At 66.0% G+C, this 22,950-nt stretch overlaps 4 protein-coding genes across 4 annotated transcripts; 2 read left to right on the top strand and 2 right to left on the bottom strand.

Moving 5' to 3' along the window:
- Positions 1-493: 493 nt before the first annotated feature.
- APBA3 (amyloid beta precursor protein binding family A member 3) lies at positions 494-7,514 on the bottom strand. The gene is made up of 10 exons (XM_086477307.1): positions 6,396-7,514; positions 5,933-5,972; positions 5,346-5,491; positions 5,110-5,196; positions 4,367-4,525; positions 3,806-3,985; positions 3,093-3,305; positions 2,398-2,517; positions 1,490-1,630; positions 494-1,352 (listed from the first exon to the last, which is right to left on the bottom strand). Exons 1-10 carry the CDS (start codon positions 7,512-7,514, stop codon positions 1,281-1,283), a joined length of 2,277 nt encoding a protein of 758 aa, XP_086333433.1. The 3' UTR covers positions 494-1,280.
- A 302-nt stretch (positions 7,515-7,816) lies between these two features.
- Positions 7,817-9,492, top strand: MRPL54 (mitochondrial ribosomal protein L54). The gene is made up of 3 exons (XM_086477663.1): positions 7,817-7,895; positions 8,210-8,366; positions 9,240-9,492. Exons 1-3 carry the CDS (start codon positions 7,817-7,819, stop codon positions 9,370-9,372), a joined length of 369 nt encoding a protein of 122 aa, XP_086333789.1. The 3' UTR covers positions 9,373-9,492.
- Positions 9,493-11,434: 1,942 nt separating this feature from the next.
- LOC104352056 (mucosa-associated lymphoid tissue lymphoma translocation protein 1) lies at positions 11,435-16,843 on the top strand. The gene is made up of 17 exons (XM_086477571.1): positions 11,435-11,571; positions 11,781-11,947; positions 12,475-12,605; positions 12,718-12,871; positions 13,170-13,348; positions 13,459-13,555; positions 13,730-13,777; positions 13,872-13,907; positions 14,165-14,368; positions 14,432-14,434; positions 14,485-14,662; positions 14,971-15,045; positions 15,501-15,628; positions 15,698-15,844; positions 16,120-16,277; positions 16,358-16,492; positions 16,589-16,843. The coding sequence occupies exons 1-17, from the start codon at positions 11,435-11,437 to the stop codon at positions 16,841-16,843; spliced, it is 2,232 nt and encodes a 743-aa protein (XP_086333697.1).
- A 3,080-nt stretch (positions 16,844-19,923) lies between these two features.
- On the bottom strand, positions 19,924-22,464 carry RAX2 (retina and anterior neural fold homeobox 2). Its single transcript, XM_009954237.2, has 2 exons — positions 22,222-22,464; positions 19,924-20,367 (listed from the first exon to the last, which is right to left on the bottom strand). The coding sequence occupies exons 1-2, from the start codon at positions 22,462-22,464 to the stop codon at positions 19,924-19,926; spliced, it is 687 nt and encodes a 228-aa protein (XP_009952539.2).
- Positions 22,465-22,950: the final 486 nt, after the last annotated feature.

Below are 22,950 nucleotides of genomic sequence, written 5' to 3'. Positions count from 1 at the left end.
CTCCACATGCCAGGCCAGGCCGTGCCATGCAGCACCCCACAGCCAGGCTGGGTTCGGCCGAATCCTGCTGTACCGCTCACCACCCAGCACCACCACGTGCCTCCTTTTGGCCACGGCCTCTGCTGCTGGAATAAAAGAGCTGGTTTGATCGGGACAGGCCCTTTCCGCGCCTGCTGGGTGGCAGCGCGCAGGGGACAGCCGTGCAGCAAGGTGGCCTTGCTGGGCCGCAGGCACCCCTGCGGCCGGACACCCTGCCCGCTCCGAGAGGCATCAGGGTTGGGTGGTGCCGACATTTGGCAGCACAGCTCCTGAAACGGCCTCCCACGTTCCCCAAAACTTTTATTTTTACACCAACCAAGCACACGGGCAAAGTCAGGTCAGCGCTGCCTCGGCCGTAGGGGCCCGGAGACCCACTCGTGAAAAGACACAGCACCAGGGGCTGGTCCGTGGGGCTCATCACCCCAAGCTCCCCAGGCTGGAGGATGGGGCAGTGCCGCGTTCCCTTTCGCTGTGCCGAGGGCCAGCCCCGAAGGCTGCGACTCGGTGCCCCGGCAGGTGGGGGCCGGGCTGTGCGTGCGGAGCGGTTAAAGGCAGCACCAGGGAGAAGCAGAGGTAGTTTCCCAGCTTGGTGCAACATGGCTAACGGGGAGCTCGTTTGCACCCCTGACAGGCCCCTGGCAAAGCCAGGGAGGAGGAGTGGGGGCGAAGGGTGCTGCTGCCCTTAAGGCTGAGTCTGGGAGCTGCTGGCTCGCCCAGGGGTGCCAGCGTGCCCCCCCACACTGGGGGCAGGGTCAGAGCCGCTCTGGGGCCGTGCTAGGGCAAGCCCTTGGAGCTGTGCTTCCAGCACCATCCCCACACGAGGAAAGGCACCGGCGGTGAGTGTAAAAGCACTATCTGTGGTGACTGGATGGGGTGACCTTTCCCACGGGATCCCCTCTCCTCCTGCCAGCACCAGGGCCAAGGCGAGGGACCCTACGAAGCGGTGGGACAGGCACCGTGCAGGCACTATGAGGCAGGGAGGGGTGAAGGGAGGGGGAAGAGGTGCCCAAACTGTGGCACCGTAGGCCCTGACACCGCTCGAGCTGGGTATCAGGCCCCCAGAGTCCCCCACTGTGTCCTGAGTAAAACTGAAGAGGTGCAGGATTAGGCCCTGCTGGGGACCAGAGGACTCCGATGGGGGCGCTGGGGCAGGAGGCAGAGCCTGTCCTGCCCTTGCAGCCCCGGGCTCGCTCCTGTCGGGCCCCAGGCATGTGCAGCGACAGCCGGGCAGGGCCAGCGGCTCAGAGGAAGACGGGCTGCTCCTGCCCGGTCAGCAAGCGGTACGTGGAGGCCGGCATGGTCTTGATGTGGACCTAGGCAGAGACGCAGGGGTCAGCTGGGAGACGCCAAACCCCGGGCCTGGAGGGTGCTGGTGCAAAACTCGGCACCCAGCCTGCTCCGTGTCGCGGCCGCGGCCGCCCCGTGGCATGGGGGCCCCGGCCCCGCTCACCTCCCTGACCGCCTGCGTGAGGATCTGGATGATCTTCTCGTGGGGCGTCGCCACCACGCTCTGCCCGTTGATCTCGATGATGCGGTGCCCCACGCGGATGCCACCTCTCTCTGCGATGCCCCCACGCATCAGGCTGCAGATCTGGGGAGCGGGGAACGCTGGGAAGATCAGAGCTGTCCCCACAGCCCGGGGCCACGTGCAACCACCCCCCCTGAACCCTCTCATCTGCGCGGGCTCCCAGCAAGAGCTCCGGACGTGACCGCCGTCTCTGCTCCGTGGGCGTGCAGCGAGGGCAAGGATGTCCCTTTGCATGGCTGCCACCGGAGCAAGGGGCTGGGCTGTAGGACGAGGGCAGCCCGCAGGCGTTTGTCCCCCCAGCTGACGGAGCTCAGCTCCCTCCATCCACTCATCAAACCCTCGTGCTCCCATCGAGCCTGGGCTGCAGAGCCAGAGCTTTTCCCTCTGCAGCAGCTCCTGCGCACCCCTGGGGTAACCACGACTCCAGTAGCACCTGCCAGTGCACGGTGGAGCTGTGCCACCCCCTCCACGCCCACCCACCCCATCAGCTCCCCCTGTCTTAGAAATGGCTGGGGCACTGGGGACAGCAACGAATGTCACGAAGGTCATGCCAAGGAAGGCAGGAAGAAAGCACCACCCCGAAAGCAACCAGCTAAGGAGCACCAGGGAGACAGATCCAGCCACCGGTGCTGCAGGGGAGTTGTGAAGAGCCTTTTCCTGTGGCACAGCCGAGCCCTGTGGAACCTCAGCCCTGGCAGGCACGAGGCGTGCTGGCGCTGGGCGCTCGTCCACGCTGACCCAGCCGGAACCGCGTGTCCCTCTGGCAGACGGGTGGCTGAAGCCCTTGCCTGACCCCAGCCTGGCTCTGCTCCCGTCCCCAGGGCACTCACCACGCCGTTTTCCACGCAGAAGCCCAGCTGGTACTTTGAGTCGGGGCGCCGGATGACAGCCGTGGTGACGGGGGGACAGTGCACGATGTTCAGCGTCACCTCTGTCTGGTGCTTCAGCTCCTGGAAGATGGGATGGGGCTTTGTCAAACCTCGGAGAGCTATTCGGCATGGTTGAGGGGCGATGCAGCCATATTGCTCACAGGAGGGCTGAGGATTAGCAGCCTATTTTCAATGGGGAAACTGAGGCACACATGGGGATACTGCCATGCTCAAATTCAGGGAGAACTTACAAGTCCAGCCCAAGATGTCCCACTCTGCCCCTGAGGCCACACTGTCCTTGCTTTCTTCCTGCCCAGGAGGCAGAAGATACAACAGGTTCCCTCCAGGACAGGTGCCTGCCTCCTCACCCACCCTCCTCCTTGGGCAGGGCCCTGCCCACACCCTGCCCCAGCTCGTCCCCACTTTTGTCCCCGCCTTGTCACATCCCTTCCTCCCAAGCACTCACAGCAGGGACCAGCACAGCCCACAGGACGGGTATGGCCCCCCCCCCGAGCCTCCTGCCACCCATCCAACCCCAGCCAGCAGCACCGGGGGGCACCCCGCCCTCGCAGGCACTCCCAGTCCCCGTCTCCGCCGGCTCTCGCCCTCCCGCCAGGGTGGAGGCAGGAGCCGCCCCGCGCGCAGCCCCGGCTCACCCGGATGATGCCCTGGCAGGTGGCGAGGGGCAGCCCCACCAGGCTCGTCCCGTTGACGGACATGAGGCGGTCTCCGATGCTCAGCTCGCCCGACCTCTCCGCTGGGCCCCCGTGCATCAGGTTGGCGATGACCACCGTGGGCAGGATGGAGCCCCAGCCCGACTCCACGATGGCGATGCCCAGGATCTCCCCCTTCTGCTTCCGGATGCAGACCTGGGGGGGGGGCGGGGGTGGACACAGACGGGTTACAGTCACCAGAGTCACAGGGCACGTGTCCCAGTCCCAGCACAGCTGTCCTGGGCTCAGGGCCAGCTGGGATAGCGCCCAGTTTTGTAGGGAGCACCTCAGCTGCTGAGGGAGCTGCGGAGGGGACAACTGCACCGGGTGGGGGGCTGGTGCTGGGGGTACAGCGCGGCCGCGGCCATGGCCCAGCACGGGCGCCCACTCTGCCGGTGCCCCCGCAGCAGGAGCTGGTGTTCACCGTCTGCCTGCAGTACCGCTACCGCGGCATGGACGACTTCGTGGAGGAGAGGCGGACGGTGAGCGTGGGGAAGCCGCTCATCGCCAAGCTCAACCTGCGGCTGGCGGCCTCCCCCTCGCCGCCCGGCAGCCCCCTCTCCGCCTCTCCCCCCGGGAGCTGGGAGGCGGCGGGGAGCTCCTGGGTCAACACCCCCCACTCCGTGCTGCCCACGCCCCTCCGAAGCAGCTCTTACATCCTTGCAGTTCTCCTGCCGGGAGAAGTGGGTCAGCTCCGCGTTGTACTGCTCCTGGTCCTCGAGGGCACGGCTGTACTGGCGGGGGCTCAGCTCGCTCGGGTCGATGCTGTTGGCCTCCAGGAAGCGCTGGTAGGCCACGCTGAACGCCTGCCCGATGGCCTGAGCGATGATCTGGGCCTGGGGAAAGAGAGGGGTTGTTCGTGCCTGTGGCTCGGGGCCATCGGTCTCATGGCCGAGCTGGAGGCAACAGCTGCCAGCGCCCTGCACTGTGCCCGGGGAGCTCCAGGGCATCCTGGCTCCTTCCCTGCCTGAAGGGGCCCCTTTCTGGTGCAAATCCTCCCCCATTTTGTCGCCGGGCCCCTCTATGTCGCAGGAGTGCTCAGGCTGGGCTCCTTCCCCCTCCACGGGCTCATCAGGAGCCCCCAGTATGGAGACTGAGAGCACCTGGTCATTACAGCGGGACGGGGCCCAGGACCCCAAGGCCACCCTGCCGCCCCAAGGCCACCCTGCCGCCCCAAGGCCACCCTGCCGCCCCAAGGGACTTGCATGTCGCCTCACGTCAGCCGAGTGGAAGACGTGGCAGATCATCTTGTAGAGCCGCTTCTCCTCCGCCCCCTCCGACCGCCGGGGCAGTTTCCGGCGCGCCATGAGCACCACGAGGGAGCCGATGTCGGCGATGTAGGAGATGGTCTGGAGGGAGTGATCCATCATGGCCTCCTGGCAAGGGGGACAAGGGCAGAGACGTTCAGCTCTCCCCAGCCCGGTGGACCCCGTGGGCAGCCCACGAGCCAGCCAGGCACCGCCACAAGCAGCAAGGGTTGGGGTTCAAACGCCACTGTGCCGGGATGCAGCCCGAACGCCTGGCACACGCTGGGCAGAACGCAGGTCTGCGCTAAAAGGCACAAACAGCTCCTTCGATCGAGGACTCAACCGTGTCTCTGGGTGCTGCCAGAGGACAAACAACTCTCGCCTCTTACTATAAAGCAGAAATTAATCCTGAGGCAAAGGGTTACAGGAATTTCAAGCCTATGTTCCCCAGAGCTTGGTCTGGGAACCCAGCAGCTCCCGCGAGGTGCAGTTTGCACGAGAAGCCTCGTGCAGCCATGCAGAGAGCTGAGGGGCACGACACGACTGCGTGGACGGCTGGGGAGCGAGGTGTCTCCTCCCAGACAGACGTCCTTGCCCGCAAGCCATCCTTGGGCACCACCCCCCCGGCGTGGGGGTGAAGCAGAGATCCCAAGGCCAAACAGGAAGGTGTCAGCAGCCCCAAAGCCAGGCGGGTGCTCCTGGTCCCCACTCACCTGCGTGTCGGCCGTGAGCACCTTGATCCTCTGGGTGGAGACAAACAGATCCACCTCGGTCATGGGCTGGGACTCCCCCTCGGGCGCCTGCAGAATGAAGTGTCCAGGAGAGGTCACTGCTGCCGCCAGGACTTCTCTGGGTCCCTGCCCCACAGCCGGGAGGTCCCCCGGGCAGGTCCTGAGCGCTGTCCCAGGGCCAGGCTGGTGGCAGTCGTGCCCCCCCTACCCTCCTGCACCTTGATCCTGTCCACCGCCTCCTGGGCCTGTGCCATGCGGACACTGGTTGGGGGGTTCCTCTCTGACACCAGCTGCGTGGAGCCCAGGTACTTTGCCCCAAAAATCACACCGTCCAGCAGATCCTCTGGGTCGCAAGGGCCTGGAACTGAGGCATTGGAGGGACTAAAGTAGTGGCTGGTGCCCCCACCTCCGAAAACTGGGGGTACCAACTCCTACTGCCCCTTAGCTGCATTCCTACCCGTGGCGAAGCAGCTCAGCGCTTGGGAGACGGGCCTCTGGCATCACCAGGGGACAGACTCGGACCGCAGGGCTGCTTCCCCCTTCCCTCGGGCACCCTGGCATCCCTCTTTCTCCCCTTCCCAAGCCTCTCCACGAACAACCCCCTCCCCGATCTCCGAAGCACCCTCATTTGCTCAGCAAAGGGTGAGCTGGGATCGAACGAGCCTGCAGCCACGTTTCCAGCCTGTGTGGGCGCAGAGCCAGGCTCTCCCTCCCCGGCTGGGACCCCTGTCCACTCTGCATTCGGGGTCAGAGCAGGGTCAGGACTCCTGGGTGCTTTTGCTGCTGGAGAACAGAAGCAACTCACCCTCTTTGAAGGCCAGGCAGGAGGATGGGGGTTCCCTGTTCTGCAAAGCAATGAGAGAGCAGGTGAGGCTCTGGGTGGGACCCCAGGGATTTGGCTTATCTGCCTCGCAGCCAGGCCACCCCTGCAGCACCAGGGCAGCAAGGGGCACGGCATCCTGAGGCTGGGGGCAGGGGGGCCCAGGGTCCTGGGGCTGGAGGGCTGTTTGGACCCACCAGCCTCTTCCCTGGGGCACGCACAGATCAGACAGCCATGCAAGGATCCCCCTGCATTCAGGGTAGCAGGAGCCAAAGCCAGTACCGAGGGTCTTGTCTGGGCACCCCAGCAGCATGAGGCCCTGTAAGACCTGAGGAAAAGACAACCCTGGCTCCCCTCTGCCCCCCCTCAAAAACCCACGGGGAGCAGAGCCAAGCGGCACGTCCTGGCTCGCCGCCGCACCGCCGCAGCCCGTGCGCGATGCACTCACGGTCACGCCGCCTTGGGGGGGCTGCTCTGCCTCTGGGGCCGGAGCGGGAGGCAGGGCCACCCAGGCTGGCTCCAGGGAACCTTCCCGATTGCCCTCGCAGGCCGATTCGACCTCGCAGAGACCCTCTCCATAATACCAGCTGCCGGAAGGTCCTTCCTCCGCTTTCCCCAGTCCTTCAGGCTTCTCCACAGCGGCCAGTTCCTCCCGAGCTTGCAGCATCTCCAGGTTGGTTCCAGCCAGGATGTCAGAACGGGCCAACGGTGTCTCAGTGCTGGCCTCGGGGAGCCCCCCCTCGTAGCACAGGAGGCTCAGCAAGTCCTCTCGGTCGGCCTCGGCAAAGAGCAGGCCATGGCAGGGCCGGGAGCAGGGCGAGTGCTGGGCGCAGCAGGGCCGTGTCTCCAGGCCCCGGCCCATGGCCACGTGCAGCGGGCAGGGCCGGCACTTGCCCTGGCACTCCCCGTAGCCCTGGGCCTGCTCGCCCGCCAGATGGTCTGTGCTGGCGCTCAAGGAGGGCAGTGGGCCCCGCTCTGAGGCGGGCGAGTGGTCGCAGAGATTGGGGTCGAGGGTCTCGAGCTGGGCCAGCAGGCCCTGGATCTCCGAGGGTTCGTCCTCTGCATCCTCGGCCCACTTCGCCCTGCCCCGGCGGGTGCCGGCCTCGGGGGCCTCGTCCAGCTCCATGCCTGTGGGGTCACCGCTGCTGGGGACTCGGGGGCGCCCTGCACCCCGAGGGGTGCTCCGAGCGCTGGGTTTCCACTCGGCGGAGCCCTGAGGCCCCGTGGTCACTGCCTCCTCTTCCATCTCTCTTCCCGAGTCCCGGCAAAGCTCAGTTTGTCCGCCTCCACCTCCTTTGAGATCCGTGGCTGAAGCAGGCCCGGAGCTGGGCCCCAGACCCCTCCGCTGACCCTCGGGGACGGGCAGGTCCCGCCCGGGGCCGCAGCCCGGGGGCAGGGTGATGAAGGGGGGCCCCTCCACCTGCCCATCACCCACACGTAGCTCAGGGGCGCCAGGCCGCACCGCAGGCCCTTCCTCCGTGTCCATGGCCGGCGGCTCCGGGGCCTCATCACTGCCGAGCTCGGGGGCGGGGGCCGCAGCCGCCTGGAAATCCATGCTGCTCTCCATGGCGTCGCTCCGGCCCGCGGCACGGGGAGGCGGGGGGAGCCCGCCTGGGCGGGGAGAGGGACTCGAGGGGCTGCGGGGGCGGCCGGGGCCAGCGCTGCCGGCGTCGGCTCTCCCCTGGGGCAGCCGGCCGGGCTCGGGGCCGGGGCCGGGGCCGGGGCCGGGGCCGGGCCGGTCCGTACGACCCCGCTCGCCGCCGGCCCGGGGAAGCGCCGCTCCCGCCGCTGCCGCTTCCGGGCGCCACCGCCGCCGCGCATGCGCGGTGCGGCCCCGCCGCCTCCCGGCGTGCCCCGCGGCGCCCCAGCATGGCCGCCCGGGTCCCGCTGCTGCTGCTGCTGCGGGCGGCGCTGCCCGCCCCGGGCCGCGGCTACGCCAAGAAGGCGGGTGAGCCTCGGCCCCGTGTCCCCGCCGTGCCCCGGTCCCGCGGCCCCAGACCCTCCCCGGCGGCAGCCTCGTCCCCTCCTCCCGGGACCTCGCCCCGCGTCCCTCGCCCCCTGCCCCGCGTCCCGCCGGGCCCTGCCCCCGCTCCCCCCCTGTGCCACCCTGAGCCACCCTGCGCCTCCCGGCCCCTGCGCTGTCCCTCGTTCCCGTCCCCGGTGCCGCTGCCGCGTGCCCGTCCCCTGCTCTGACCGAGCACCCGTCCTTACCCCTGACCCCCCGTCACCTCCCCTGGCTGCACCGTGCCCTTGTCCCCGCAGCCGCCAAGTCCAAGGGCAAGAACGTCCCGAAGGAGGCGTTGAAGGGGCCGGAGGTGTGCACGGACCCCGCCATGCTCGCCACCCACGCCATGGGGGTCAATTACTTCAAGGACGGCCCGGAGGTGGCCCTGAAGCCCGACTCCGAGTACCCCGACTGGTACGTGATGTCCAGCTCCCCTTGCTGGGCACAGAAGGAGGGGTCCCTCCTGGGGTGTCCGTTGCTACGGAGGTGCCACCCCAAATGCACAGATGAGCTTAGGGAGAAATGGGGAATTGTTCTGGGAGAAGCTGCCGCTCTGCACCCCAGAGACCTTCCCTGAGGGCCAGGGGAGGAGAGCAGGCTGCGCTGGGGGTGCGGTGGGCAGATCTTCCTTCTCCCAGTCCCTTCCTTCGGCTTCTGCAACTTGGGCAGCACGACTGGAGTCCTTGCCAGTGAAGACTGAGGCAAAAAAGCCATTAAGAGCCTCAGCCTTCTCCATATCACCTGTGACCAGTTCTCCTGTTTCCTTCCAGAGAGGGCCCACAGCTTCCCTAGCCTTCCTTTTATCACTGACACACCTATACAAGTTTTTCTTGTTACCCTTGATGTCCCTGGCCATATTTAGTTCTATCTGGGCTTCAGCTTTCCTTACCTGATCCCTGGCTGCTTGGACAACTTCTTTATATTCTCCCCAGTCTCCTTGTCCTTTCTTCAACTTTGTGTAACTTCTCTTTTTAGCTCTAAGTGTGCCCAGGAGTTCCTTGTTCATCCACACAGGCCTCCCGGCATCCTTGCTTGCCTTCCTCTTTTTTGCTCCTGGACTCTGAGGAAGTGGTCCTTGAATATGGACCAGCTTTCTTGGGCCTCTCTCCCCTTCAGGGCTTCATCATGTGTGGTGCTTTGGTGTCTGGTGGGGTTTTGGTAGCAGGGGAGGGGGCTACAGAGATGGCTCCTGTAAGATCCACATGTCCTGGTCATGCACTCCCATCACTCCGTCCCGTGGAGGGCAAAGGGACACGCAGCCTCACCTCCTCTGCGTTCACCCCCCAGGCTCTTTAAGATCCACCTCGGGCCCCCCAAGAAGCTGGAGGAGCTGGACCCCGACTCCCTCGAGTATTGGAGGCGCCTGCGGAAGTACAACACGTGGCACCGCAACAGGTTGAAGAAGGGCAAGAAGCTGTAGGTGCTGCAGGGCTCAGGGCGTGGGGGCCGTCCCGAGGGCCAGCGCGGGTGGTGCTGGGACCAGCTCCCGCTTTCGGTCTCTTCTTGCTGTAAACGAGTAATAAATCTCTGGTGAGGCTGATACCGGTTACAGAGGCTGTGGCAAAGCCCTCGTCAAGCTCGGCGCGGGTTCCCCCTCGTGCCAGGGGCTAGTGAGGGGCTGAGGTGACACAGGCCACAAATTCTCAGTGTATTTGCTACAACAGAAGCTCGTTTTTTTGCTCGTAGAGGGAGCCTGCGCCGCCAAATGGGTCCTGCTCTGCCACAGTCTGCGCTGTGACAGCTTAAGGGCCCTGCGGTGGGGAACGACTCCACTGGCATCGCTGTGTCCCCTGCGGAGGGGGCTTTGGGGGCTGAACAGCCTGTGCCCCTGGGGGGAGGAGGACGGGGGGCCAGGCTCTGGTGGTAGTGCGGGGGCGGCAGGTGAGGCGAGGTGGGGACACGGCAGCCCCTCGCGGTGCCGCCGCCGCGCCCTCGCTTCCTCTGGTGGCAGGGGAGCAGCAGCCGCTGGGGTTGTGGTGGGCTGTGGGGTGAAGGCAGGGTCTTCCTCACAGCGATGGGGGCCTTGCTGCCCTGTGCCCGTGTGTCCTCAGCTGGCTCTGGCCTGGCAGAGCCCTGGAGCTTCCCCTGGTCTTGGTCCTGCCCACGCCTTGGGCTCCCCCCGGCTGAGACGTGCCCCCGTCACCTTGGTTTGGCTCCGTCTTGGCGCTGCTGCCCTGCAGCCCCTGCCTGGCCTTGAGCGGGGCTACGGCTGCCCGCCGGGTCCCCCCGCAGCGAGGAAGGGGCCTTGGAGTCTCTGCCCAGCCCAGCAGTGTCCCCAGTGCCCCTTGCCCTGGGCCGGAGGCTGGGGACTGTGGCCGGCTCCCCCGGGGGGCTGGGGGGTGGCCGGGCTGGCAGCTGCGGCACCTCCGCGCTGCAGCACAGGAAGCGGCGGAGGAAAGCAGAAGTGCTGCGCTGCGGCACGGGGGGGGGGGGCTGGGGGAGATTTTGGGTTGAACCCTCATTTCCTCTGCGCGGGGCTCGGCGCGCGCCCTCGGAGCTGACGGGGCTCAGGCCGGGCCGTACCCAGCGGTGAGTGCCCTGCCCCTGCCGCGCCTGTCCTGCACCTCGCCCTCCCCTCGCCGCCCCCTCCAGCGTTTGCAGCCCCCCGAATCCAGCAGGAGGTGAGCGGAGGAGGCACCCGAGTCCCTGCCCTCCATCTTGAAGTCTTCCTGCTCAGGCAAGTGTCACCCAGCCGCTGTGGGCGGCTTGGTCCCCGGGACAAGCGTCCGTCCAGGATGGGTTGGTGGGGAGGAACCTGAGGGGAGGAGGAGGGAGCCCGTCCCTGGGTGCTGCCCCCATCCAGGGTGATTCAAGCCACGATCCCCTCACTGCCAAAACCTTTGTTGGGGTCAAGGGGAGCTGAGGCAGGTCCCAGCCCCAGGACCCCCATGTACCCTCCCCTAACCCCTCTCTGTGGGCTCTTCACGGTGGCCCGGCGGGGCTCATGCTGGCACTGGAGCCGCCACCCAGAGGCCTGGTGACCCCAAGGGTGCTGCTGCCGTCCTGCTGGGGTCTCTGCCAGAAGGATGGGGGTCCCCAGGCCCAGCCCTCCGTGATGGGCCCTGTTTTCTATATCCCCCGAAGGGATGGGGAAGGTGACAGGGGACATCTCCTCTTTCCACTTCCTTGGGCCCCAGCTCATGAAGGTCCCTGTCCTGGGGCAGGGCTAATGTGGCCTTGGCTGCTGGCCTGCGGCGAGGGGGTGAGTGGGATCCCCCGTGCCGCTGTCATGGCTCTCGTCCTCCGGGCACGGAGGGGGAACTTGTGGCATTGTGACTGCTGGCAGTCACATCCCAGCACCTCCCTGGGGAGGCCAAGACCGCCCCGGGCTCCTGCGGGGAGGTGACCCAACGCCGGAGAGCTCGTGCTGGTGCCCTCCTTCCTGGGGGCCAGACCAGCTCCTGGTGGTGTCCTGTGGGGCGCAGGCGCCTGTCACCTGGTCACCTCATCCACGCCGTGTCCCCAGGCAGGTGGCGGCGGGGATGGGCGACTGGAGCATGCCCATCGGCTCGCTGGGCGAGGAGGTGGTGGCCCGGCTCTGTGAGCTGCTGGATAACGCAAGCCGGGGCTGGCGCAAGCTGGCCGAGGTGGCCGGGGTGGAGAAACGCTTCAAGTGCAGGTAGGGATCGGGGGGCATCTCTGGGGGTCTGTCCCTGACTGGGTGGCAGGATGCATATGGGCACAGCCCTGCCATGGACTGAGCAAGGGGCGTGCAGGTCCTTGGCCACCCCGTCATGGCCACAGCCTGGGCATGTCCCCTGGCGGGGGTCCCCGTCCTTCCCGGGAGGGAGGTAGGCTGCGGCGCTGAGTGCTGTGGGTGCTTTGCAGCGCAGAGGAGTTGGAGACGTGCTCGCTGAAGGTGCTGGAGCCCCATGGCAGCCCCACGCAGTGCCTCCTGCAGCTCCTGGCTGAGCGTGACTGCACCCTCAAGTACCTGCTGGGCTGCCTGGAGAGGATGGGGCACACGCGGGCCTGCCAGGTCCTCAGCAGCGCCGGTAGGGCTGGAGAGCAGGGTCCCATGGGGCCTGGAGAGGGGCACTGGAGGACAGGGGCTCAGCAGAAGGAAGTCAGGGGGAGATGAGGAGCAGTTCTTCCTGCTGGTGGTCTTGCTCTGGATAGCAGAGTCCTGGGTGGGATGGGATGGGATGGATGCAGTAGGGTGAGATAGGATGGGATGTGGCATGATGGGAGGGGAGGCAGGCCACGGATGTGGTGGGACAGGCTGTGGTGGGACGAGATGGGATGGGATGGGGTGAGGTGGGGTGGAGCAGAGTGGGATGGGATAGGGTGGAACAGGATGAGATGGAGTGGGTGAGATGACACTGAACGGGACAAGGAAGGATGAGGTGGTCGGGAGAGGACAGAGGGGTGGGGTGGGACAGGGTGTGATAGGATGGGATGGAAGAGGACAGGCTGTTGTGGGACCGGGTATGATGGGACAGGGCAGGATGAGACTGGGTGTGATGGGATGGTGCGGGATGAGGCTCTCAGGCAGCCCAGGCTGGTCTCTCCTCTCCTGCAGTCCAGGACATGATCCGCATCACGGTGCAGCCGGAGTCGCAGGTGGTGATGGAGGGGACACGGGTGTCCCTGACCTGCTGGGCGACCGGCCCACCGGGGCTCACGTACCAGTGGTTCTGCGGGAAGAGGGAGGTGAGGTCCTGCTGCGCCAGGTCGAGCAGGGTCCCCGCACCCTGTCCGTGGCAAGGGCACCCAGACGGGTGGGAGGGAGCCTCTGACTCCTTGACCCCCTCCCGCCTTGTAGGTGCCCGGAGCCACGGCCCCAGAGCTGGTTATCGACAAGGCCGCCCCGCCAGGCCAGCCCGAGTGGTACATCTGCCGGGTGAACTGCGGGGCCGCCTTCGCCTTCTCCAGGTGGGCCCACGTCCAGGTGGAGAAGAGCAGCAGCCCTGGCTCAGGTGGGCCCCGAGATCTACGTCCCCGGGCTGGCACCCACGGGGCACTGCGCACCTCGTCGGGCTGGGGTGGTTCCCATCGGGCATCACTTGTGCCCTGGCTCAGCCACGAGGGTCTCTGGGTTTGCTGGGGTGACGGTGCCCATGGAGGAGCCAAATGCCCCGTGTCTGCCTTGTGCCCACTGGCTCAGGCCACCTGTGGGTGCCAGGGCCTGTGGGTGAGGGAGCTGGAGGCCAGGAGCAGCTCCGCGGAGCCCTGCCGTGGCTGGGTGCCGAATTTGCCGCCCTGTCCCCTCCCCAGCCGGCGGTTACTGCCCGACTATGGCGGGGCTGCAGATCCTGCGGCAGCCGCGGCCGTGCTGCCTGGCCGAGGGGGACACACTGGTGCTGGAGTGCAGAGCCATCGGCAACCCCCCGCCCCAGTACCAGTGGTTTAGGAACCGGCGCCCCGTGGAGGGTGCGCAGGCGCCCCGGCTCCAGGTATGGCGGGGCCCCTGGCGCGGCACAGTGCAGCGTGGCACGGCACGGCACAGCGTGGCACGGCAGGGCACGGCACGGTGCGCCAGCTGCCCTGTCCGTCCCACTGGCAGGTGAAGCTGGTGACGACGGCCGAGCGGGGCAACTACTCCTGCCGCGTGTTCAACCTCTTCCACGAGGTGTGGAGCCGGGAAGTGGACGTGGAGATCGGTGAGGGCCCTGGAGAAACGGCCATGGCCACCCACCCCACATGGGTTGTCCTGGCTCTGCTCTGCCCCCCGTGTAAAGCCCTCCCGTGGCTGCCCTGTGGTTCTGGGGGGGCTCCAGCCTGTGCTGGGAGGTGTTGCTGGGCATGGGGCTCCCTGACTCCCCCCTTTGCTGCAGGCCCACGGCTCTTCACCTCTGGAAGCTCCTGGGAGGAGGGGGACGGAGGTAGGTGGGGGCAGCACAGGCAGGTCCCCACTGCTCTGTCCCCTGAGGTCCCCAGGCACTGTGGGGCCGTGGCACGGCGTTTCTCTCTTTCCAGGCTCCCCGGAGCACCGCAGCCCCGGCCAGCTGTATGGTAAGAGCCCGTCCAGGAGGGGCTGGTGGCTCAGTGGGGCTGTGACCATCCCCAGTGTCACCACTGTCACCCCAAGAAGCTCCACTCAGCCAGGGGTGCTTTGGGTGCAGCATGCTGGGGAGAGTGGACCAGCAAGGCAGGGACACCACGGGGCACCCCGGTGTCACAACCGGGTGTCACCTCTGTGGGCTGAAGGTAGTGGGGACAGCAGGAGCGTCCCGCTCCGTCCCCAGCACCTCCCTGTCCTGTCCTGGCAGCCACAGACAAAGTGGCCCTGCTGATCGGCAACATGCACTACCTGCACCACAAGCAGCTGAAGGCACCCATGGTGGACGTGCACGCCCTCAGCGCCCTCCTCCGCCAGCTCGACTTCAAGGTGGTCTCGCTGCTGGACCTGCGCAAGGCCGAGATGCAGATGGCCGTCAACGAGTTCCTCCTCCTCCTCGACAAGGGTGTCTACGGTGCGGCGGCACCCGCCGGGGCAGCTCCAGCCAGGGGGGAACTGGGTGGTTTTGTGCTGGCAGCGGGTAAGGAGCCTGGCCAAGGGTGGTCACCCGCTCTCTGTCCCTCCCGGCAGGTTTGCTCTACTATGCCGGGCACGGCTACGAAAATTTTGGCAACAGCTTCATGGTGCCCATCGACGCGCCCAGCTCCTACACCTCGGCCCACTGCCTGTGCGTGCAGCGGGTGCTGCGGAGCATGCAGCAGCGCCGCACCGGCCTGAACATCTTCCTGCTCGACATGTGCCGCAAGAGGTGACCTGGCCCCAGCCACCAGCCCGGGGACAAGCTGCCACACTGGGCAGTCCTGGCACAGGGGTGCCTGTGGGTGCTGGCTCCCAGGGGAACGGAGCAGGGCATTCCCAGGGTCCCATCCAAACCCACTGGCTTTGTCCAGATGCCCCAAAGCATCACTGCTCCAGTTGAGCTGCCGAATGCCACAACGGGGCGGGGGAGAGGGTGTCAGAGGGGGCACAGGGCAGCCCCCGGGGTCTGGGGTGCCTTGGGGTGGATTTTGGGCTGGCGGCAGGTCCCGCCTCTGCCCAGCAGCACTTCTCTTGCAGGAACCTCAACGATGACATCATCCCGCAGGTTGGGGCACTGCAGGTCACGGCCAACATCGTCTTCGGCTACGCCACGTGGGTCCCCTCCCCACCACCTCCCTGTCTCCCTCCCTGGCGCAGAGTGGGGCTGGGGCTTAGCCCTGTTTGCTCCTGCGTCTTCCCCCCCCCCTGCAAATCAGCAGTGTCCCTCCCGTCGGTTGATGCTGGAGGTGGTGGGTGAGCAGCAGCCCCCAGGCCCTTACATGACAGGGGGTGCCAACGGTGCTGCTCAGCTTCGGGCAGCACCCAAGGGGATTAAGCCCAGAGGCTCTTCTGGAGCTCAGGGATTTGGGTTGATTGTGCTTTAAGCATCCAGGATCCGTCCGTGGCTCCCACCTCTCCATGGCACGGTGGTTGGATGGGTCCGTGGGAGCAGTAGAACTGTGTGTGCCCAGCTCTGACTTCCCCAGGGCTGTTGCCCCTGTGGGGGCCAGTTCCTGGGGGGAATGATGGAGCCGGCGGCAGAGCCCACCGCTGCCCCATCCCCGCAGGTGTGCGGACGCTGAAGCCTACGAGCTGAGCCAGGGCGAGCTCTCCAACGGCATCTTCGTCACCTTCCTCAAGCGCTGGCTGCTGGAGGACGAAAAGATCACGGTGCTGCTGGACAAGGTGGCCGAGGGTGAGTGAGGAGCAGTGGGGGGCAGCAACCCCCCTGGCAGCCCCCACCGACCCCCTCCGTCCTCCCCAGACATGGGCACGCTGGAGATCACACGGGGCCGGCAGGCGCTGGAGCTCCGCAGCAACCTCTCGGAGAGACGAGCTCTGACGGACCCCATCCACCCCCCGGGCCGGGATGAGTCCTCTGCCAGGAACCTGCAGTGGGCCAAGGCTCACGGTGAGAGTCATGGTGTGGCCACCCTGTCCAGAGCTGGCAGCTGGTGGGGGGGACAGTGCCCAGTCACAGGGAGGGGCGATGGGCAGCACCTGCTGGGTTTCTCCCACCCTGGAGGAGAGAAACCACCAGCGCAAAGCTGCCACCAGCCCAGTGGCAGGAGCATCGCGTTGGCGTCCCCACTCTGGAGTGATCCTGGCGTTCACGTCACCCAGGGATGCAGCTCCATCCCCAAGCACCTGCAGGTCCCACCCCTGTGCTCTCTGTCCCCTCCCCAGTCCTGCCGGAGAGCCGGCACCTCCACTTTGACTGCGGTGTCACCGTCCAGCTGGGCTTCGCTGCCGAGTTCTCCAACATCATGATCATCTACACCCGTGTGGTCGCCACCCCTGAGGACATCGCCAAGTGCGAGGCCAAGCTCACCGACATACCCCAGGTGGGACTGTGTTGCCGAAGCCCACGCCGGGGCGATGCCGGGGAATAGGGTGGGGGAACCTGTGGCGGTTTCCATGGCAGGAGCTGGACGTGGACCTCAAATGCACCAACAAGGAGAGCCCGGAGGAGGTGGGCAGCCCGCTGGCGTCCGCCTGGAGCCTCGGCTGCCCCTCCTGCTGCCTCTACAGCCGGCTCTGCGGCTTGCAGAAACTGCGGGTAAGAGCTGCACCGGGTGGGGGGCTGGTGCTGGGGGTACAGCGCGGCCGCGGCCATGGCCCAGCACGGGCGCCCACTCTGCCGGTGCCCCCGCAGCAGGAGCTGGTGTTCACCGTCTGCCTGCAGTACCGCTACCGCGGCATGGACGACTTCGTGGAGGAGAGGCGGACGGTGAGTGTGGGGAAGCCGCTCATCGCCAAGCTCAACCTGCGGCTGGCGGCCTCCCCCTCGCCGCCCGGCAGCCCCCTCTCCGCCTCTCCCCCCGGGAGCTGGGAGGCGGCGGGGAGCTCCTGGGTCAACACCCCCGAGGAGAACCTGAGCCCCGAGGTCCCTGGCTCCCACACCCTGTAGAGGGATGGCGTGGTGCCCCCTTGTCACCCCAGTCCCCTGGGGCTACATCTGTCCTTCTGGGGGGCTGGAGGGGCTGGAGGTGACGTGCAGAGGTGGGCGCTGGGTGGGGAGAGAGCCCCATCCTGGCCTTTGCCAGGGGGTGCGAGGCTCGCTGCGTGGCACAGCCGGGACCCCTGGCGCAGGGGACCGCAGCTCAGTGCTGCCCCGTGTACTCAGCACGGCCACCGTGGGTACGGGCCCTGCCAGCCCCGCGTCCCCTGGCATGGCACTGCCAGCCCCGTGTGCCAGGACGCCGCCCGGCAGCCGTGGGGACAGAGAGCCCAGACCCCACGGCTCAGCCGGTGCGAGGCGTTGCGCCAGGGCAGGGTTGGGTTCGTTCAGGCCTAGGAGAAATAGAGAGAAATAAGCAGATTAGGGGGCAAATCCTGTGGGAGGAGATTAGAGGGGGTGGGAGCAGGAGGGCTCCTGCTCCACCACGAGGGGCTGGGAGAACCCCTCAGTGCCCCCAGCGCTCCCAGCAGCACCCAGTCCTCCCAGTACAACCCCAGGGGCAGGACTGTACCGGCTCCTTCTGAGCAGCGAGCGATTCCAGGACAGAATTGGGATCTGGGGGGAAGGGCAGAAATGTCTTTTGGCTTGGATTTTTTTCCAAATGTGGCCCCAGGTGCCGGTGGCCGTCAACCGGGGAAAGCACCAATAAAGGGGGAAGGGCAGGCAGCTCCGCGCTCCTACGGCTTTTCTGCGTTTAAATGGCATTTTTGGAGGCTGGAAATATTGCCTGTTTCTGCACTAAGCACAGCACGGCCCCGGGGTGCCCATGGGAGGGAAGGGGGCAACCAACCCCTCCCGCAAGTGTACCCAAACATCCCCTGCCGCAATGCCCTGGGGCGTGCCGGTGCCTCTCCCATGCAAATTAGCTCATTTAAATAATTTGCATACGCCCCCCCCCCAACCCCATGGAGACGCATCCTCATCCCCGGGGCCTCTCCTCGCCCTCGCTTTCGGGTGGCGGTTGCAAGATCGTTGGGGGTTGGGGAGCACCCTCGCCCCAATTAGGCTCCGATCAAACGGGTCGGGGGTGCCGAGCCTCCCGCTCGCCGCGCCAGCCGGCTTTTGTTGGCGCTCGGGAGGCCGAGGGGTGCCCCGGGCTGGCGCCAGCCTCGGCAATTATGTCATGTGAAAAGCGCAGCCCCCATTGAGCGCGTCCCGTCCCCCGGATCAAACCCCATTACTTCCGCGGCCGTTGCTTCATTATCTCCCTGCCGAAGCACGCCTCTGCCCAGGCCGCTTCACCTCGGCCCCAGCCCCATTAGCCGGGCTGGGGAGCTGGGGGAGCATCGATTATGCGTTTAATGGGTTGTTAAAGGTTTAATTGTCACTAACGAAGCAGACGAGCAGCAGCAGCCGGAGGACGGGGGACAAGGAGAAGGGTCTTGCCAGGGTCAGTGGCTCTCGCCTGGCCTGGTGGCATCCCGGCTGGTCCTGCCTGACCCTGGGGCTGTGGGGATGTCAGAGTCCGGCCCCGGGGCAGTTGGATTGGGGTGAGACCCGCCGGGGTGGGGGGGGGGCTGCGGCCAGGGGTGCTGGGGCTGAGCGGGGTCTGGCCCATGCGGGGACGTGGGGACACGGTGGGGATGGGGCTGCCCCAGCAAAGCCCTGGTTTGTGCCGGTCGTTGAGTCCGAAGCAGGAAGATTTTCGGGGGATATACCTCATTTCGGTGGGGGGAAGGTCCACGCTCGCCTCGCTCCCCCAAGGACCCAGGACACCCCAGGGACCCGGGGCACACGAGGACACCCCCAAGAGCTGGGGTACCCGCTTGCCCTGGGCTAAGACCCCATCTCGCGCTGTCCTGGCCGTGCTTCAGCACCTCAAAGCCACCCCAGGCTCGTCCATCTCTGCTGGGGCTGGTCTGCCCCATGAGGGTGCCCCGAGCCCCGGCGGGTGGGCAGGCAGGGTCCCCCTGGGGCTGCAGAGCCATGCTGGGGACCCCCAGGGACGTGGCACCTTGCCACCACCACCCTGCTCCCACCTGGCAACAGGGCTTTAGTGCACCCCACCGCCCCCCACCTCGAGAACCCCAGGGCTCCCAGCCGGCCCCCCTCCTCTCGTCAGCCCTGACTGGGGGCCGTGGGGGTCCCGCTGCCGCCCGCCCTCCCGCCAGCACAATTACGGCAGCTTTGTGCGGCCAACATGTGGCCGGGCGGGCACTCCCGGGGAGCAATTAGGGCAGGGGGGCGGCAGGCGCAGCCCCCCAAGGACGGCTGAGCAGATGCCCCTGGACGAGTCGCCGAAGACGTGGTGTGGCACGAAGCCCGTCCCAGCCCGGCAGCTGGGGCTGGATCAGGTCACCCGTGCCTGGATCCGGCCCCAGCCCCGCACGCAACCGCCCGAGGGAGCGGGGTGGGAGGGTGCCTGGGGATGATGCTCCCTCATCCCCCCCCCCCCCCGAAAACTCCTTCCCAGCAGAGGCTGCAGAGCCCCAGCGTGCTAACGAGCGGCACCGCTAACGAGGCACGGTGGCAGCCGTTCAGCTCATCTCTTTACTCACGATACAACTGTCTTCTCGGTGCTGGCGCATCTACCGGCACAACCAGCGTCGTGCCCCGACACAGCTAAAGATATCCCCCCAAGTACTCCCTACGAAACTAGAGCTTTTCTGTTCGGTTTTGTTTAAATCTGCAGCATTAAAAAAAAAAAAAAAAAATTAATAATAATGAGAAGGAGAAAGGGTGTAGGGAAAGGAGGTGTCCGACCGGGGGCAGCGGGTGGCCCGGTGGCATGGTGGGATGCCGGACCCTTGGCCAGATCCTCAGCCCGGGCTGGTGCCTCGGCAAGGCAGAGGGGCCGTGGGTGGCTGCTGGGGTGTCCCCCCTGCAGCAGGGTCCCGCCAGCACCCCGGCTCGCTCCCCTGCCACCGACGGTGCTGGCTTGGCGGGGGGAAGATGCAGCCTGGCATCCCTGCCCTGCGCCGGCTTTGGTCCTGCTGAGCACCCCACCTTCACCCTCCTCGCCCGCCCGGGGGCTGAGCCGATGCCGGGGGCAGGAGCCAGGGGCCGGCGGGGCTGGAGGGGAGCGTTCATCAAATGGGCTGCCAGGTCTTGTCAATGGTCTGAATGTGCTCCTTGGCTTTCATGCGGAGCGAGGCGATGCTGGAGCTCCTCTGGTCCACCTCCTCCAGCGGGTACTTGTCCACAAAGGTGGTGCTGCACTGGTAGGGTGCGGGGGCCATGGGCTGCATACCCTGTGCCATCGGCGGGGGGGTGTTGAGGAAGGAGTGCCCACCGTAGGGGGGCTGCAGGGCCTGGGGGGCTCCCATGAAGCCGGGGATGCTGTGGACGGTGGTGGCGCTGGAGATGGGGGACGTCAGCCATGGGTCGAGTGGGAGGGAGTTGCTCATGGGCCCCACGTTGGGGGTCATGGGGGGCCGGTTGAAGGAGAGCACGGGGGTGTCATGGAGCTTCATGGAGCTGGCCTCCATCTTCTCCTGCCGCCTCCACTTGGCTCGTCGGTTCTGGAACCAGACCTGCGAGGAGAGAGCCAGGGTGAGACCCACCATGCCCAGCCAGTGCCTTGCAGCTTGCCCCACACGCTGTGCCCCCTGCAGGGTGTCCTGCATGGGTTATCCCATCCCATGCGGGGTGCCCCGTGTGTTGGGTCCCACGCAGGGTGCCCCACAGGGCTCCAGCAATCCCCAGCACACTGCGCACCTCTGCCAAACTTCTCCCACAAACCCCAGAGACTGAGGGCACTTCCAAGGTGTGGAAAGCAAGAACTGCCACCACTCAGTCCCCACCATCACTGCTCCACGGGAATGCACACCCTGGCCCCACAAACGCCCATACACTCCTCAGTATAACGTCATCTGGCTTTCAAAAGCCCCTCAGTAAAAGCTTTTAGAAGCTAAACTGCCATGGTGGCACCAAAACCCAGCAGGAACAGGAGGGACCAGTGAGCCAAGGCCAGCTGTGATGTGTTGCCCTGTGGGAGCCGCTCATTCAGGCTGGTCCCCATGTCCCCAGAGCCCCCAGCAGCCCAGGGCTGGGGCCATCTGCCGTGCGATGCAAAGGGGGAGTAAAGATGAACGGCCGGGCTGTGCAGGAGATGTCTCTGTGGGCTCATCACAGTTGTTGGTGGACACTGGGCCATACTGGTGCAAACTTTGTGTCCAAAGAAGAGCAACGAAGCTGGTGAAGGGTCTAGAACACAAGTCTTATGAGGAGCGGCTGAGGGAACTGGGGTTGTTTAGCCTGGAGAAAACGAGGCTGAGGGGAGACCTTCTTGCTCTCTATAACTGCCTGAAAGAGGCTGTAGTGAGGTGGGGGTCGGTCTCTGCTCCCAGGTAACAAGCCATAGGACAAGATGGAATAGCCTCAAGTTGCCCCAGGGGAGGTTTTGATTGGACACGAGGAGAAATTTCTTCACCAAAAGGGTTGTCAGGCATTGGAACGGGCTGCCCAGGGAAGTGGTGGAGTCACCACCCCTGGAGGTGTTTAAAAGGCCTGTAGACGTGGTGCTGAGGGACATGGTGTAGCGGTGGGCTTGGTAGCGTTAGGTTAAAGGTTGGACTCAATGATTTTAAAGGCCTTTTCCAACCTAAACGATTCCACGATTCTATGAAACTCGTTGTTGCTCAGCGAGCCCGGCAGAGGTGTCCCTACAGTCTGGACCCCCTCCAGAAAAAGACTGCGTTGTCTTGAACTGGGGCTGAGGCCTGGGAAACTCAGCTGATTTGTAAGGTGATTACTGCTTTGCTTCACAGGGGGTTTGTCACTTCTTCAACTCCCCGACCTCTCCCCGGTCTCGCCCCATCAACGCCAGGGGTGGTGGGGAGCAGACTGGTGGGACCCCAGGCTGCGCCTTCCCCCTGCAGAGCCTTCTGCAGCCCAGGGAGCAAAACTTCCCCAGCCCCATCACCCCCCTGGAGCCACCCCACTCTGGCAAGCCTGAAACCCCCAAATCTGTGAAGATCTTGTGCTTTCCCAGCCCTAAAGACCTGGAAGTGGTCATGAGAGGCTGAGGTTTGGCTGCTTTCCCTTGGGATCTGCTGGAGTGATGGGAACAGCTGCCACCAGTGAGGGAAAAAAAGTCTCAAAAAAGCCATTTCCCTGCCCAAACGGAGCCTCTGGCACGAGGGCTGAACTGGGACCTCGCAGGGGAACAAGGCTCAGCCATTAAATCCCTCCTCTGGTTTTGGCAGGAGCAGCCAGCTCTGCAGAGATGCCGCTCCCGTCTTGAGCAACGGGGAAACTGAGGCACAGATTGAGGCAGCAGCGGTGGAGCTGGGAGCAGAGCAAAGCTCTCCAGCACCAGAGTGGTCTCTCTGCCGCTGCCCAGGGCGCAGGTCTGGGGTGCTGGGGCCGCCGGGCGTCCTCCCTACCTGCACGCGGACCTCCGGCAGGTTGACCTTCATGGCCAGCTCCTCGCGGCTGTAGACGTCGGGGTAGTGGGACTTCTCGAAGGCGCGCTCCAGCTCGTGCAGCTGGTAGGTGGTGAAGGTGGTGCGGTTCCTCCGGTGCTTCTTCTTGGGCTGCTCCTCCTCGGCGGCAGGCGGTGGGGTGCCCTCGCCGTCCCCCGGCTTCCGCAGCTCGCCCAGGTCCCCCTCGCACTTATTCAGGAACATGGCGGCACCTGCGAGGGGACCACAGGGGTCAGCTGGGGCGCGGGGACATCAGACCCCCCCCATGCAACCCCAGGTCGGGGACGGACGGACGAGTGGACGGACGGACAAATGGACGGGCGGATGGGGCGGCCCCAGAAACCAGTTATGCAAAGGCGTAATCCTCTCTTCTGCCGCGGCGTCATCCCGGGGCTGTGGTGTCCTGGGGACTGACCCGGGGTCCCGGGGATGGGCTCCCTGAGCACCCTGCACTGGGCTCACTGGGAGACGCGACCAGGCCATCGTACCCACCCGCAGCTAAAAGTCAAATTTCACCTAAAGCGGAGGATTTCATGAAAGCGCCGTCACTGAGAGCCAATCGACCTCCCCCCTGGCGTGGCAGAGACCAAGCCCGGCTCCTCTCCCTCCTTCCAGCCCAGCTCATCTCCTCCAGCCCCTCTTCCCCGCGGGCTGTGAGTCTGGCCCTGAACTGCTGAAGGACCCAAAGTC

The sequence above is a fragment of the Leptosomus discolor genome, chromosome 24 (genome assembly GCF_034619465.1).
Source record: "Leptosomus discolor isolate bLepDis1 chromosome 24, bLepDis1.hap2, whole genome shotgun sequence".
NCBI lineage: Eukaryota > Metazoa > Chordata > Aves > Leptosomiformes > Leptosomidae > Leptosomus > Leptosomus discolor.
Note: the sequence above shows the minus strand (reverse complement) of the source record. Positions and strands in the feature narration are given on the sequence as shown.